The 15,968-nt window shown below is 37.8% G+C and overlaps 1 protein-coding gene across 2 annotated transcripts in view; it reads right to left on the minus strand.

The window, feature by feature from the left end:
* Nucleotides 1–15,968, minus strand: part of DCX (doublecortin) — a 152,190-nt gene that overhangs the window by 12,904 nt on the left and 123,318 nt on the right. For both annotated transcript variants that reach the window (XM_004606297.2, XM_004606296.2), the window contains exon 6: nt 8,796–8,890. In XM_004606297.2, coding sequence (XP_004606354.1) covers nt 8,796–8,890 — 95 coding nt within the window. The remainder of the gene's footprint in view (nt 1–8,795; nt 8,891–15,968) is intronic.

A 15,968-nucleotide genomic window follows, 5' to 3' on the forward strand; every position in this document is an offset into this window, starting at 1 on the left:
TCAACTCTATGGCTATTTAAGAGACCTTTGTTATAATGAGAACAAAACTTTAGTATAGAACTTCAGAAGGAAAGTGAAAAATACAACTTCTCTCTGAGGTAGAAGGAAAAGTGGGTATGAGGAAAAGAACAGTGCGGAGAAGAGGAATCTACCTATAGCAGTAACATTATGCTGAGAAATAAGGAGCAAGAAAATTTGGGGTAGCTAAGAAACGAAGGAGGAGTAAAGCACATTCAGAAATCCAAGGTTCTAGTCCTGGCTAATTGATACTGTGACAGTTAGCAAGTTGTTAAATTGTTTTCTTCATCAAGAAAATACAAAATTTGCAATGGAATGCCTATTAAGTAGCTGCCTGCTATAAGACTATCTAGGATTCTTAAAGGTTATTGAGGGGTTAGGAGATAGTATAGTAGTTATTAAGGATGCCTAACATGTGCCATATGTGGGTTTGATGCCAGGCATCACATGGTACCCCAAGCAACTCTGGGTATAACCCTGGACACCCCATTCTCACAGGGGTAGCTTGGATATCCTAGCACTGCAGTAGTTGAACAACATTACCTCATTGGGACCTTACACTGAACCATTAGCCTGATTGACTGAAATTTGCTGGTAGGATATCTTTACCTCCTGAGATCCACTTGGGAGTCCCAATGTTCAATAAGGAATATTAAATCATTATTTTAAAAAATAAAAAATGAAAAATATAATGTGATTCGGGAATGCCACTTCTAGGTATTTATCTTAATGCTATGAAAATATCAGTTCAAACAACTTGCACTCCTACACTCACAGTAGCACTTTATTCAGTCACTGAACTATGAAATCAAATAAATGCCCATCAATAAGTGAATGGATAAAGAAGCTGCATACTCAGTGGAATAGCACTCAATCATGTAAAGAGATGAAATTCTGTCATTTTGGAGAAAATAAATGTGTCTTTAGGTCATGATGCTAAGTGAAAGAAACAGGGAAGTAAAGTGCAGTAACTTGATGGTTTTACTACTATGTGGAATTTAAATAACTGAAGCAAAAAAATTGGCAATGCAACAAAACTAATTTCTGGACTAAGTGAAAATTGGTGGTTATCAGAAGGAAATTGGAGGTGGGAGAAATGGGTAGAGAGGTATTTGCGCTGGCTCTGGAATTTTGGTGGTAGGTGTAATGAGCCAAATACATATATAGAGGGATATAAATAGCTAATCTCTCAAATTCTATAGTATTGCAAATTAATTATGAATCAATAAAAAGAAAATATTAAATCTTTATAAACAAAACCTACTATATCAAGTTCACTTACTTTTTACTAGTATATTATACCTTCATTATAAATGAGGTTTTGATAAACTTTTTCTGTAAAGGGTTACATATAAACTATTGTAGAAATTCTTGGCTGGTCATGTATAGTCTTTGTCATAGTCTTGTTGGTTTAATTTTGTATTTTTTCTTTCAAAACACTTTAATGAAATTAATATTTCTCTTAAACTCTAGAAAGCCTTCTGGGCAGAATTTTGTTCCCTATTCTATACTACCAAACATAATGTATCAGAAAACTGATTGAGGGTCAGAAAGTAAAATACTAAGAAAACAAGGAGTACAATAAATATTTGTAAAACTAAATTCAGGCAAAGTATAATACAATGGAATCTAATATCTGAAAGGATTTAGTCCCAAAATACTTTAATGACGTAAAATTTGAAAATCAGTTAGAAAATAAATCTGAATTCTAGATTTCCAAAATGTGGGATTAGTCTCTAAAATGCGGATCCTATAAAAACGCAGTAATCCTAGGAAATAGTCAAAGTGAATGTTTTTAGAACCCTGGAAATTAATCAAAGGTTTGCAACAAACCAAAAGTGTTAATAAATGGCTGAATCTCAGTAACAATACTAAGATTTGCTTTAATATTTGTTTTAACTTTCTCTATACCAATCTCCCTCTCTAGCTGTAGGTTTGTCATGAAAACAAATACCATCACAACTGCAGTAACTGAAAAACAGCAACTGAATAATAACTGGAGAAGCAGAACTGGTTTAGAGTTTCTCAATAATCTTATTCCTAGACAATTTCATTATATGTCCGGTGTGGTAGCTCCTTTGAAACTCCCACGTGTAAACTTTTTTTTCTATTTGACCTAATACCCTGAACTCATCATAAGCAGCCTTTTAAATGTACATCAATTAGTTGCAGTTGTCAAAAATCCATATACCCAATGTAGAGATAATAATTGAGACAAATAAAGCTATTCAAAACCATTAAAAGAAAAAGTCGAAAAATTATATATACACGGGGACCTCAGGAATTTTTCAGGGTACCAAAAATTTATAAATCCAGGTTCATGTTCACAATTGGGTATAATTTCAGAAAAGACCTGTGAAGATCACCTTCAGTTCATCTTGAGGCCAAGTACAAGTAGCTGGTGAAGAACGCTAAGGCAAAGTTGTAGGCTGTCTCTCAGAGTACAGAAATCCTAAGCAAAATGGCTGGAAGACTTACTATATAAAAATTGTAGAAAATCTAAAAAAAAATCCTTAAAACGGAGGATAAAAACAGAACATTTATTTCAGGCAGACATGTTCAATAAGGGCTGGAGTGATAGCACAGCAGGTAGGGCATTTGCCTTGCACATGGCTGAGCCGAGTTTGATTTCTCCTCCCCTCTTGGAGAGCCCAGCAAGCTACCGAGAGTATCTCGCCTTCATGGCAGAGCCTGGCAAGCTACCCGTGGCATATTCTATATGCCAAAAACAGTAACAAGTCTCACAAAGGAGATGTTACTGGTGCCCGCTCAAGTAAATTGATGTAAACCAGGATGACAGTGACAGTGATACAGTGATGTCCAATAAAACGAGAAATAAAATGAATGGCACTAAATAGTAACTCAAATCCATGTTGAAAATCAAGACCAGTAGTAAATGTAAATGTATCACCGTATCACTGTCATCCCGTTGTTCATTACTAAATGTGTTCATTATTAAAATGCGTTGATAGACCCATTGTGTATAAAGAAGTAGATTTATTTAAGAGGGGTTACTCCTGGCTCTGCACTCAGGAATTATTCTTGGCAGTGCTTGGGGGAACATATGGGATGCCGTAGATTGAACCAGGGTTGGCCACATGCAAGGCAAATGCCCTACCCACTGTACTATCGCTCCGGCCCCCTAAAGGAGCTCTTTGAACCAACGGGCAGAAGATAGAGCATTTGCCTTGCATGCAGTCAACCAAGGTATCCTGGCATCCATCACGGTCCCCTGAATACTGTCAGGAGTGCAGAGCCAGGAGTAATCCCTGAGTATTGCACGTGTAGCCAAAAATCAAAAAAATAAAAGGGTTCTTTAAAAAAATTACAAGAAAAACTAAAATAACTAATAAGAGTACATAACACACTTTATGTCTCCAGGGCTGTAAATGACTTCGTGCAATCCCTTTTCCCTGAAAAATTTTGTACAACCCTGGATACACGGGCATACAAAATAAGTATAAGGGTGCCTGAGATGGGAGGAAGTTCAAATCATTTGCATATGGCTGACCTTGGGCTCAATCCTTCATAGTCCCTAACTACAAAAGGAAGAGACACAACCCCTATCCACCTCAGCACAAAGGTTTTTTGTGACACATAATTTTTTAAAAGTACATTAAATAATACATAAATAACCCATAAAAACTTCTTAAGGAAATTCAGAGGGAGGGTTTTAAGTTATTAAAAACATGTACACCAACCTAAGGTAATATATATTATTGGTTTGCACAACACCCAAAAAGAGAGATCGAGCAAATGGGAATGCCCTGCCACAGAGGCAGGGTGGGATGAAGGGGACAGGATGGGCATGGTGGGAGGGATGTTGGAACCATTGGTGGTGGAAAATGGGCACTGGTGGAGTCATGGGTACTCGATCATTGTATGACTGAAAGGTAAACATGAAAACCTGTCAGTCTGTAACTTTGTCTCACTGTGATTCACTAATAAAAAATAAATAAAGAAAGAAAATTTTAAAAATATATATGCATATATCATTGGTTTGTCAATTTAAGGCCAGGAGAGTAGGATGTTTGCCTTGCCTGCAGCCAACCAGGGTTTGATTTCCAACATCCATTATAGCCATTATATGGAAACAATTTAAATGTCCAACAAAAGAAGAATGAATAATGAATACATATATTTCTTTATATATAAGTATGCAGCTGTAAGAAATGATGAAATCATATAGCTTGCAGCAACATGGAGGGCATAGTGATAAGTGAAATAAATTAGAAGGAAAAAAATACCAAACGACCTTGCTTATGTATGGAATAGAGAGAAATAAAACAAGGGAATAGCAGTATCAAAAGATAACAAACCTTCATTCTTGGGTCACAAAACTTATTTGAAAACAGTGGGAGAAGGGTAGAAAGAAAAGATTACACTAGTAATGAAAAAGGGACATTCCACAAGTGGAGTGTCATGACCACATTGGTGGTGATGGAGTGCATTGATTTTGTATATAGATATCATAAACTTTAATACTATTATAACAACCTAAAATATAACGATGAAAATAAATAAATAAAATTAAAATTTGGGCTTTAGGCCAAATATGTATAAATCAGGTTATACTATTTTTTTTCTGGTTACAGCAAAAAGAGAGAAATAATAAAGACGTTAATTTAGTGAACTCTCTGGGCATTATAGACAGTTCAAAGGTACCTATTCATATGGATGATATTTTGTATTCCACTACATTGAACCGCTGGGCCCCGCATTCATCTCCCTTCACAAGCACTCATAGGATATAGACTTCAATATAGATTACTGGTTGGTAGAAATGAATATTTGAGATGACTGTTCAAGACTTCTGTCTCAGAGAAAGTGAGGAGATCTTGGGACCCAGAATTGTTAAAAGACTTCATTTACAGCTATGATTTGGAAAGGATGAGATGCAGAATATTGAAAAAAAAATCTTATAGGACTAGGCCTAGGTAAGAACTACTGTGCTTTTGTCTTCTATCAATTTATTTAGTCTGTAAAATGTATTCTTTTATTCAGGAAAAGGAGTTATCTTAACATTTTATTTTTGTTGATTGATGTGTAGAGACACAAGAACACATATTGCTTCACAATACAAATAATTCGCACCTGAAATTCATCTGCTTAGTCCCCTGGAGCCCTACAGAAGGAAATATTTGCAACAAATACAGCTGTGCTGGCAGTACTATTGCTTTAGAGAAAACTCAATATTGGTTTATGATCCAAGGATCTTATAGTCCAAAGAAATTAGAAAGGATTTATGAGAAACCTGGTTTCTAGCTTGGGTTTGTTTTTCCCCAAATATGTCTTGTACTTTTCAGATGTGGTGGCTTTGTTATCTTTGTTCTTGCTTTTGTCTTTTCTTTTGGTTGTTTTATTTTTAAACTCTGATGCCCTTTCTCTTAACTAGTCATAAGAACTTACCCAGGCTTCAAGACCCCATTTATATGTCACCTACTCTGTAAAGTTTTCCAGTCTTCCACCATCCATCCTGTCTATCTTTGCCACCCTCATTTTTGTTCACACAGTCCTTTTGTTCTCTCTTGATTACACTACCATAATCCACTTAGAGTGATGTCTGTGATTTAAGGCTTAAGTGCCTGCTTTAGTCATCAAACTATCTCTCTAAGCGCTTACTGAAAGACCAAAAAATTTCTGGAAACACAGAGGAAAATATAAATTTTAAGAACCTTAGTTATGTTTTCAAATAATACACCGCATATATTTTCTTTATTCTCTAGTTTGGTAGGCTAAATGCTTCCAAATTTAAAGACAGAAGTATACTCATCAATTTGGATTTTTCTAATGTTTTAGACTTTCTGGATGTTTTAGATATATACCATCTCCAAGCTTTTGAGTCATGTTGGCATCGTCTTGAAACTTAGCACCTCCTCTGTTTCATCTGTAAAGTGGAAATGTCATCTGATTTACAATTCTTTCAGTGTTATCACAAAGGTAAATGAGAAAATGGCTATGCGAACCACTCAAGCAGCATGAAACTACAAAATGCTCTTTCCATGAAATATATAAGGATTTACTTTGTGTCCATATTGTAGCACTTGAGTATTCGGACTTTGGCTAACCCCGTCACAGCTGCAATAAAGAAGATTCTCCATGAGTTGCTTAAGAGGAGAAGCCAAGTGGCTGATTACAGCTTAGGGCCCTGCCACAGCCATCAACATTTACCAAAGGGATGTTGGAACTCAAGTTGTTTCCAGTTGTGAAGGAGGAAAGTCATGGCCTCAGCCACCTGCTTCCTGTCTCCACCATGACTCACACCTTTCAGGTCTACTGAATGGAAATTCAGATGGGAATTGCTTAGGCCCGCTGCCCAAGGACCCTGAAGGTGCTAAGGTTCAGGTAATTATGTCAAAGGAGAAAAAAGAATCTGATAATTAAGTTGCAAGGGTACTGAGGCAAGGCAACAAAACACTGTTTAGTTTATTCAGTAAAACAAGTGTGTCCTCCACCACAGATTGGATTAACATGACTCTATTGTACCCTAATAGGATGCGCTGAAAAGGGATACAGCTTCATGTCTTTTAACTTCTCGTCCCAAATGCACAACTATAATTTAACTACAAAGAAGCAAAAAACTTAAATCAAAGGACATCCTACCAAATAACTGGCCTGTGCTCTTCATTTATATTATATCCTAATTTCGACAACTCTTCTCGAAGACAAAAAAGAGAAAACTGCAGGACTTTAATAGATTAAAGATACTAAAGAGACATGACATCAAAGGCAACTGTGGTTATAGATTGGATCCTAGACCCGACCAGAAAAAAATATTATTGAGCAACTGATAAAATATGAATGTGCACTGATAATATGTAATGATATTATCAGAATTGATTTCCTGATCTTTATAATGCTATGGTGATCATGAAATTTTTTTAAAAATGCATATTTTTAGGAAATATTTACTAGAGTATTTTGGAGAGTATAGCGGCCACATAGAGAGCTGTGTGACATCTCCAAATCCCAAATAATAAAATTCTATTAGGAGCACACCAAATTAAATAGGAAAGTAACATAGAATCCAACTAAACTCAACAAATAAAAACAGTAACACATAAGGCTCAGCTAGCAACAAACAGCTTAGTAAATCCTCAGACAAGGACTTAACAACCCCATGATGAGATATAACAATTAAGATAAGAGGTTCCAGCAATTCTACCACCTATTAGCTTATTCTAGTCCTCCAATGGTTGAATTAGAATTTATCATTAGGTACAAAAGGAAAATATAGTAACCCATACACAATAAGCCTAAAACACCCAACCAGGAGAAACAGTATAATAATGTCAGCACTCACCTCCGTATGCTTATTAAAAATGATAGGTCCTCGGCCTAAGTTCACTGAATATGTCCACTGAAAAACTAAATTACTTAAGTGTACATAGCAAATGTCCAAACTTCCTCATGTTCTTTAAGGAAACTGCTGTTGGAAGGTGCTGGGGTAAGATCACACTCCCAGAAGGAAAGTAAAGGTATAAACGAATAGGGCAAAATTAAGGTAAGAATCAGTGCAGCATAGGTTAAATGCAAACAGTACAACGGAGTAGGCTACTTTGCATATAGAATTTCCTCATTAATAAGCTTTGTTGCTTAGAAGAGTAAGTGAAAGCTGATGTGAAACAATTTAAATTCATTTCTCAGTCTCTGGATAACATTGACTATCCATACAGACCAGCAAATCTTCCTTTGCAAAGTAAACTGAGAGGCTCAGAAAGACAATTACAAAGTTCTTATCAGGTGCCAGAAGTTTTAAGGGGTTATTAAAGGAATAGAATAGCCATTAGAACTACTGGATCAGGCAACCGTCAGAATAACCAGCAGATTTAAATCCTGAAATGAAAAGGGAATGAATGTTAAGCAGTAATGTGCGGTTACACATTTAACAATCTTCTGTGAGAAAATAAAAGCAAAACCAACCACCTTGATTTGTTTTTTTCTCATTACTATGCTACAAATATTCCCACTACAGTCCATTTCAGACGATACAATCAGCAATGCATATAATCAGATCTCATGAGCTAGTGTTAAAAGGTTTCAGGATACCAGTGGTGGTGACGTGGTATACATTGGCAGATACAGTGGCAGTACTGTATCCTCCACTACCTAGCTATGTTATCTGAATGAGTAACTTCATCTTTCTAAGTCTTAACTTCCTTACTTGTAGAATAACAATCACGGAAGTTCAGAGAATCAAGTGAAACTGTAAAATATCTTCTAGCCACAGAATCTGTGATTCTGTGGAGTTGGCCATATCGACGGTTTGTTGCCTTTTGCCATTTCACACCAAGCATTGTGAGTTGGGGTAAGAGATCATCCAGGAAGGTGACCCAGAGTGTGAAACTTATCCCCACAAATTACACCCACATGACTTCAGAAATACTATTTTTATGTCACTTCCACTGTCTGGGGTCTGGGGGAACATAAGTTGTCATCAGCATCTTCTTTTCCATGTTTATGAATTGGGGAGAAAAGTGTTCCACCCATCCCCTGAGACTTTGGTGACACCTTCACTCAGAGTAGGTGGTTGACACATCTGTACCTCTTCCTTCTGGCTAAATGTAACATGATGGAAATAAACTAAGGGTCAGAGGAATAAATCACAGTAACTAGACCTTTGGCTTCTGCTGGTCCCAGTGCTTAAGACTTAAGGACCATATAGGGAAATTTTGGCCTTGCTATGCTGAGGAAGTAGATGCAAGAAAAAACCGTCGCCTAGCCATTAAAAAAATTCAAGGGTAAAGAGGTTTAGTAAGGTATAAGAGACATAATACCTTGTGCTTCCGGAGGCTGCCAGGACTTGTGGGCGTAGAGATGGGAGACTGCTTAGACTTGGGGGTAGAGAGCTGGCTGCTGGAGGTTCCGTTTGCTAGCCCAAGGCAAGAGAAAAGGAAGGGATAAAAATCAACAGCATTACAAAGGAACAAATTATCCTGCCCCTCTGAAAACACTAAGAACATTCAAACAAGGTACACAGACAACTGAGTGATTTGATGAGTGGAACAAAGGTGAAAAGAAACACATTCCTCAGAGAGGCAAGAAGTGCAATCCTCAGTTAATTAGATCTCAGCCCTGTGCAAGACAAGGTGTAATCCTCCCACTCCTTCCCTCCCTTGAGTGCTTCCAATTACAGGCTCTGTTTCTTTTCAAATCTTTTTTTATGTTCATTCCCAAGTTTGACCTTAACAGTATCTATGGGAGGAGCTAGTCTGGGAAAGTATTCTTTTGTTTGTTTCAATGCTATAAGTAAGATAAGCGAGGTATAAAGAGGTTATGTGCCTTACCTTAAGAGGGTGATTTGGACCAGGGTACCTTTTTGTTAGTAAATGATGTGCAGGTGGCAGGACAGTCCCCTTGTCAATCTTTCAGCCCCCTTTCTAATTCTGCCCATTGCTCCCTCTGTCACCCCCAAACTCCTATACAGCACACACTTCTCTTTCTTATGCTCATTGACAAGAACACAAAGAAAGGAAAAGAGGACTACTCAAGAAGAAAATTGAAAACAAATTGAAGACGGAAGTTCCATGACAAGATGGTAGGGAGAGAAGCAAACATTGAAACAAATTGGGAATGGGGGAGAGAGGTGACATGGAAGATAAGGTAATAACTTAGGACAATGGTTAGGTCTAAAGGTAGAAGACATAAAAAGTTAGGTAGAAAGACAGAAAGACTGAGAAAAGCAGAAAATGGTGACCAGAGAGTCATTTCTGTATGTCTGTAGTCAATGAAATGCTGGAAAATAGATGTTTTAGTTTTTAACATTTTCATACTCCATCATGTTCCCAAATTGTTCCATATTTCCTTGCAAAGGACCGTTGAAATACTCAATCATGTAAAAAGGTTGTTTACTGAAATGAAGCAATTAAACTCTTCATTTTTATAGTTTTTGGGCCACACCCAGCTATACTCAGGGCTTACTCCTGGCTCTGCCCTCAGAGGTCTCTCTTGGTGGAGCTCAGGGACCACCTAGGGTGTTGGGGACTGAACTCGGGTTGGGCACATGCAAGGCAAGCACCTTTTCCTGCTATATTATCAGTCTAGCTCCAGAAAACAGCTTTCAAATTGGACTCATGGTCAGACATCTCATGCTAAATTTAAGATTTCTTTCTCCAATATCAGGAACTCCATTAAGAAAGTGAGATATTCTGAAATGCACTTTAAAAATAAAATAAAATATCACCAAGTTGTGTAGGGGAAGAAGTGAAAGGAGAATACTGGGATAGAAAAGAATGGAGGGAAAGAGAAGAGGGGAAGAAGAAAGAGACAGACAAAGAGAGAGAAAAAACAGAAATGTAGGACAAAAAAAACACAGTGTGGTGTTTCCTGGCTCTACCTAAGTCCAAATGATCTGAACAATGAGGACTTAGGCATATACTTTCTTGCTTTACTTTAGTATTTACCTATCTCTCACCCATTCATAGAGGAAAAATTATCATGGTCAGGGCTTCCTGGAAGTAATTTTTTCTTTTAGCCAGTAGTTGCAGAGTACTTTTTCTAAGCCAAGCAAAGGTATTTAGATTTTAGAGATGTATAAGTCTACTGTGGTGGGGAGGCAAGCAAGAATACATACTGTAACATGGCCATGCAAAGGGGTATTATTGGATTTCAGAGGAGATAGCACAGCGGGTAGGGCGTTTGCCTTGCACGTGGCCGACCCGGGTTCGATCCCCAGCATCCCATATGGTCCCCCAAGCACTGCCAGGAGTAATTCCTGAGTGCAAAGCTAGGAGTAACCCCTGAGCATTGCTGGGTGTGACCCAAAAAGCAAAAAAAAAAGAGAGACTTTGAAATTGAGGTAGTAGAGGCGAGATAAGAAGAGAAAACATGTGAGAATGTCTTTAAAGATAAATCTGGGATAGATTAATCTATAGACAGAATGTAGGTCAAGGGTTTCTAGTAGCTGGCTTGTGAGGACCAGGGTGGGGTGGTGGTATAGGTGTTAGGAGGAATTGAAGAGAATAGACCAAGATACGTGGAGTTTCTTTAATGGTGATAAAGGTGTCTAGCATTTAACAGTAGTGGTTGTTACACAACTGCGTGGTTAAAATCTGCATTTAATTGTATATTTTAAGTGTGTGAACCCTTAGTGATATGAATTACATCTTACCTGGGCCATTTCTTAAAAATGAATTGAGTTAGACAGATAAGCTAGAAGGATAGTCTAAATTTTAGAATTTCACAAGGAGGGACAAAAATGAGAGGTAGGAGAGAATACAGTACAGCATATTTACAGAAGTACACATATCTCTAAATGGTTCAAGCACAGGGTGCCAGCAGTGATTCCTAAGATATGGTTGGAAACAAGAACAAATGGGCAAGGTGCCTTTTGTGTGGCCCATGCAGAAAATTGGGATCAATTTGTGAAAGAAATTTGGAAATGATGCCATCAACTTTATATTTTTAATCTAATTTTTGTTTCCAAAATTTTATTTTATTAAATAACCATGAACTACAAAATTATTCATATTTGGAGTTTTGACACACAATATCCCCTCACCAACCTGCCCAAGTGTCAGCTTCCTTCCACCATCCCCAGATTTTCCCTTCTGCCCCCAGCCCTCAACCCTCTATCCAGCCTGCCATCTTGACAGGTACCCTTTAAAATCTGGTTATTAAAATTTGTGTCTCAAGATTTTGAGTGTTTTGACTCTGTGATTTGGATATTTAACTCTATCATTCCTTAATATGACCAATGTACCCGAGTCCCCTTTACCTCTGCCCCCATTGCTTCTCATCTATCTCTTTTTCACTCCATCTTTCTTTCCTTCTCCTCCCTAAACTCTAGAGACATAGAGTAACTGGATGAGGATTTTAAAAATCTATTACTACAGTTTTCATGAGCAGACTAAAAGATAGGGTAGGATAAAGGCAGGAGCAAAGAGTTTGGTTAATATAGTGCTTTTTGACCTTTTTACAGCTGTGAATTGGCACCTGTCCTGGCTCCCACTATACTTGTACCATCCTCAGACCAGGACTTACTTAATAAACACTGTGGTAGACGAGTGGTTTTCAACCTTTTCACACCTGTGAACCACCATGGGTCCATGGACTGGTGGTTGAAAGCCATTGAGTTACATGTTCTCACCTTGTTTCAGAAGAAAGATGATGTGAACTTAAATGAAAGGAACAGGTATGAAGATACAGGACATAGTGGTAGACAGAGACATGAAGTTTGGGCAAGTTTAAAGTATGATATGAACCAATATGCCCTTTTTTGTCACCCATAAAGAATGATCTGTGCCAAACCTTTGGGAGCTAAGTTTTGACAAGGCAGGCTTTCAAAACAAGGCAGCCTTTTGTAAAAGGCAAGAGTCTATGAAGTCACAATAGGACAACTTAGTCAGTTACTCTGCAGGAAAAGGAAATGGTTATTGGAGGAGGCCCTCTGGCACTGTAGATGGCCCAGTAGCATTCAAGATAAGGGGAGTAATCATAGAGATCGCTCTGAGTCAACATAGTAAAAATCATCCTGACCTCAGCCATGAAGTATAACAGAAATCTTATCTAGGCATCACTAGGTAAGTTCCCTCATTTTGTTTCACAATAGCTGTATCCTTTTGAACAACAGATTCAAGTTTCCCAGCATTCTTTTAGCCACATTATGAAGGGATGGCTATTAAACTCCCAATAAAAAAGCAGTCTCTTTCACCCATGTACTTATCTAGCAGAGAATGAGTTCAAAGATCTTGCCAAAATGTGAGAAATTGTTTCCTACTATCATGACTGTAATGAGTCAGAGTTTACTTCATGGACTTATATATGTACATTTAGGTTCTTTATTGAATTCTAGTTTTGTTTTCAGTATCCTCTGATATTTTCTCACTCCCCAAACATTAGGGGTAATGCATATTCCATCTATGTCTCTATATTTTATGGACATGTGTGTAGGTTTATATACTCCTCTGCCTGCAATTCCTCCAGCTATTCAATCTTAAATTTTCTGTAAACAAAAGGCTTTATTTTGTCATCAACATTCAAGAAGCATTTTGGAAATCAATTTTAAACAGTTTAACTGCAAACACTTCATTCTTGAAAAATGCAGACTTCCCTGATGGAATAAAACTCAAGACGGACAGAGAAATGAGAAAATTGTAGAACTATACCAGCAAATGTAGACATGTTGCAGTAAAAGTACCTACACTTACAGACTGGATAAAAATATTTTCAAACATATTTATTTATTCTATGAATTACATGAAGGACAAACATGGCAGGAGCCACTGATACAGATTTTTTTTAGTGATTTGGTTTGGGGGCCACACCCTGAAGTACTCAGGGTTTACTCCTAGTTCTGCTCTCTGGGAACATCCTGGTGTGTTTGAAGGAACATGTGAAGTTCCAGGAATTGAACCTGGGTTGGCCAAGTGCAAGGCAAACACCCTACCTGCTGCACTATGCCTCCAACTTCTTTTATTTATTTTTGCTTTTTAAAGATTCTGAAGTTAATTTATATTAAGTGTTAAAATTAGCAGCAGGAAATAAATATAAGTAGAATAGGATCAATGAACTGCATTGTCTTGGACTGGCAACTCCACTGGAATGTTGTGACCTTTCATTTTTAGAGACTTAGAAATAACATTGTCTTTTCTCCCACCTCAAGAATCACAACTGTGTTTTACTGTTGTCATCTTTTATTTACACATAGTCAAAATCCTTTCATGCTTTTATTCTCATCATACATTTAATTTCCCTCTCTACAACAGGCTGTTACATGAACATTTCAATTGCCTAGATCAGCTTATCAATAATATCAGCAAATAAAAATAGCGCTTACTTTTTACTGAGTAATGACAACACTGTCTATAATAGGTCAGTTAGTCTTTTTATTTATTCTCATTCACTCTTTTTTTTTACTTTTTGGGTCACACTTGGCGATGCACAGGGGTTACTCCTGGCTCTGCCCTCAGTTATCACCCCTGGCAGTCCTCAGAGGACCATATGGGATTCTGGGAATCGAACCTTGTTTGGCCGTGTGCAAGAGAAACGCCCTACCCGCTTTGCTATCGCTCCAGCCCCTATTCCCATTCTCTCTTAATCTCTACCTCTCTTTCTGACACAGTACACACATGCACTCACATAACACATGCACACCTACACACATTTGTTGTGCAAACAAATCCTTTATGCATCTACTTTGTGTCATCCACCTCAAAGGCTGCTTTTCAGTTTTTACTACATTCCTTTTTAATATGACTTGTTTCAGGCATTCCTTCATAAAGCAACTTTCTGATGGGGAGAAAAGAAAGGGTAAAGAGAAATAAATAAGAAGAAAATGGGTGCAGACAACACAGCATGCACCCATCTTCTAGAATTTTATTCTATTTTATCTGATTTGGATTACAAAGACCTTTTTCCCAGCCAAGGAACCAACTGGTTATTGTAGACTTTGTTTCAATGTCTTGAAACAATAGTAGTCAAAGCAGCCAAGAGAGCAAATTGCTAATTTCCTGCCAGAACTCTTTGGAAAGATGCTATTTGTGTCTTGTCCATCACCCCTCTCCGCTGGTACCTTTTGTATATGTAGCACTATTGCCAAGTGAGTCTTGCACAGACTTCGTTTACTGGCTTCTCAAAATGATGACACTTCTACTTTTGACTCAGTGCTCATCTTTAGATTTGTGGCTCTAAGAGAATGTGTGACTCTGATTTATAATAAGTATATATTGGTCTCAGTCTCCTTTCTGGCACAGAGCTCTGAAAACCCTTTGAAATTCCCTAAGCAATGAGAGCACCATAAAGGTGTCTTTTGTTATGGTAAAGAGGACGTTTTGGAAAGCACCCAATTATGGGGTTGGTTGCCAAGAGAATCAAGCTTGTGATTAGAGGGTTAGAGCTTTCAATCCCTACCCCTGACCTCCAGGGAAGGGAGAAGGCCTGGAGGTTAAATCTATCATTAACAATAATGATTTACCCAACTACTGCTTATGTAAGGAGGCTTCCATAGTTTCTCTCAACTAGAGGACCTGTAGAGCTTTCAGGATGGTGAACATGAGGAAATTTGGGTAGAGCAGAGTGCCCAGAAAAGGCCCAGAAGCTCTGAGTACTTTCCTTAGAGTCCTCTATCTGATTCTTCTTGTGTTATACTTTTACCACAGACTAATAATCCTGGAAGTAAAATATTTCTCTCAGTTCTGTGAGCTTCTCTAGTAAATTAATCAAACTGGATCATGGGAACCTCTGATATATATATAATCAGTGAGTCAGTAATACAAGGTGACAATCTGGGATTGCAATCTGTCAAGGATACATGTGTATACACGTTGGGGGATGGGCAGTACAGGAAGACTAAGCCCTTTACCAGTGGAATCACAAACTAGCTGCAGATACATAGTCTTTGGTACAAATAAATCTAATTGTCAGAAACCCAATTGTTTGGGGATATAAACAATTGCTAGAGGGGATAACTTCACCCCACACTTGAATTTAGGGTCCCAGAATACTGCTTTCGAATTTAGAACAGTTCAAGGACGAGTAATTTGGTCAGTAAAGAAATTAAATTTACTAATATAGATTTAAAGGTATTTATATTTATTTACAGGAGGAGGGAATCTGTTTTTAGGAGTGAGTCACAAGATGGAGTTGAGTCAGTTTCCAAATGACAAGGAGAGAATCTAGTTTCTGGCATGGATAACCAATGATATAGTGGGATCACCAACCAAAGTTGGTGGATTCAGACTGTGGATTCACTTGTCGGGACTGACCCCTGGAAATAAGGATGAAGCCTCCTGTGGGGTGACTATATACAGATTAGGCGTGCCAATTAAAAAACCGACCTAGGCAAATTGTTAAAGAAGTCATTATACTTTCTGGGTTTAAGTTTGCATGCTAGAATGGTACCAGCAGGAATGGGTTTTGTTTGGCAGCTACTTCCCAGACTTTGAATGGAAACCAGAGGGATTGAATGTTCATTCACTTACATCTGGCCTTTCCTTGAGCATTTCCTTCTC

Source organism: Sorex araneus, chromosome X (genome assembly GCF_027595985.1).
Source record: "Sorex araneus isolate mSorAra2 chromosome X, mSorAra2.pri, whole genome shotgun sequence".
Lineage (NCBI taxonomy): Eukaryota > Metazoa > Chordata > Mammalia > Eulipotyphla > Soricidae > Sorex > Sorex araneus.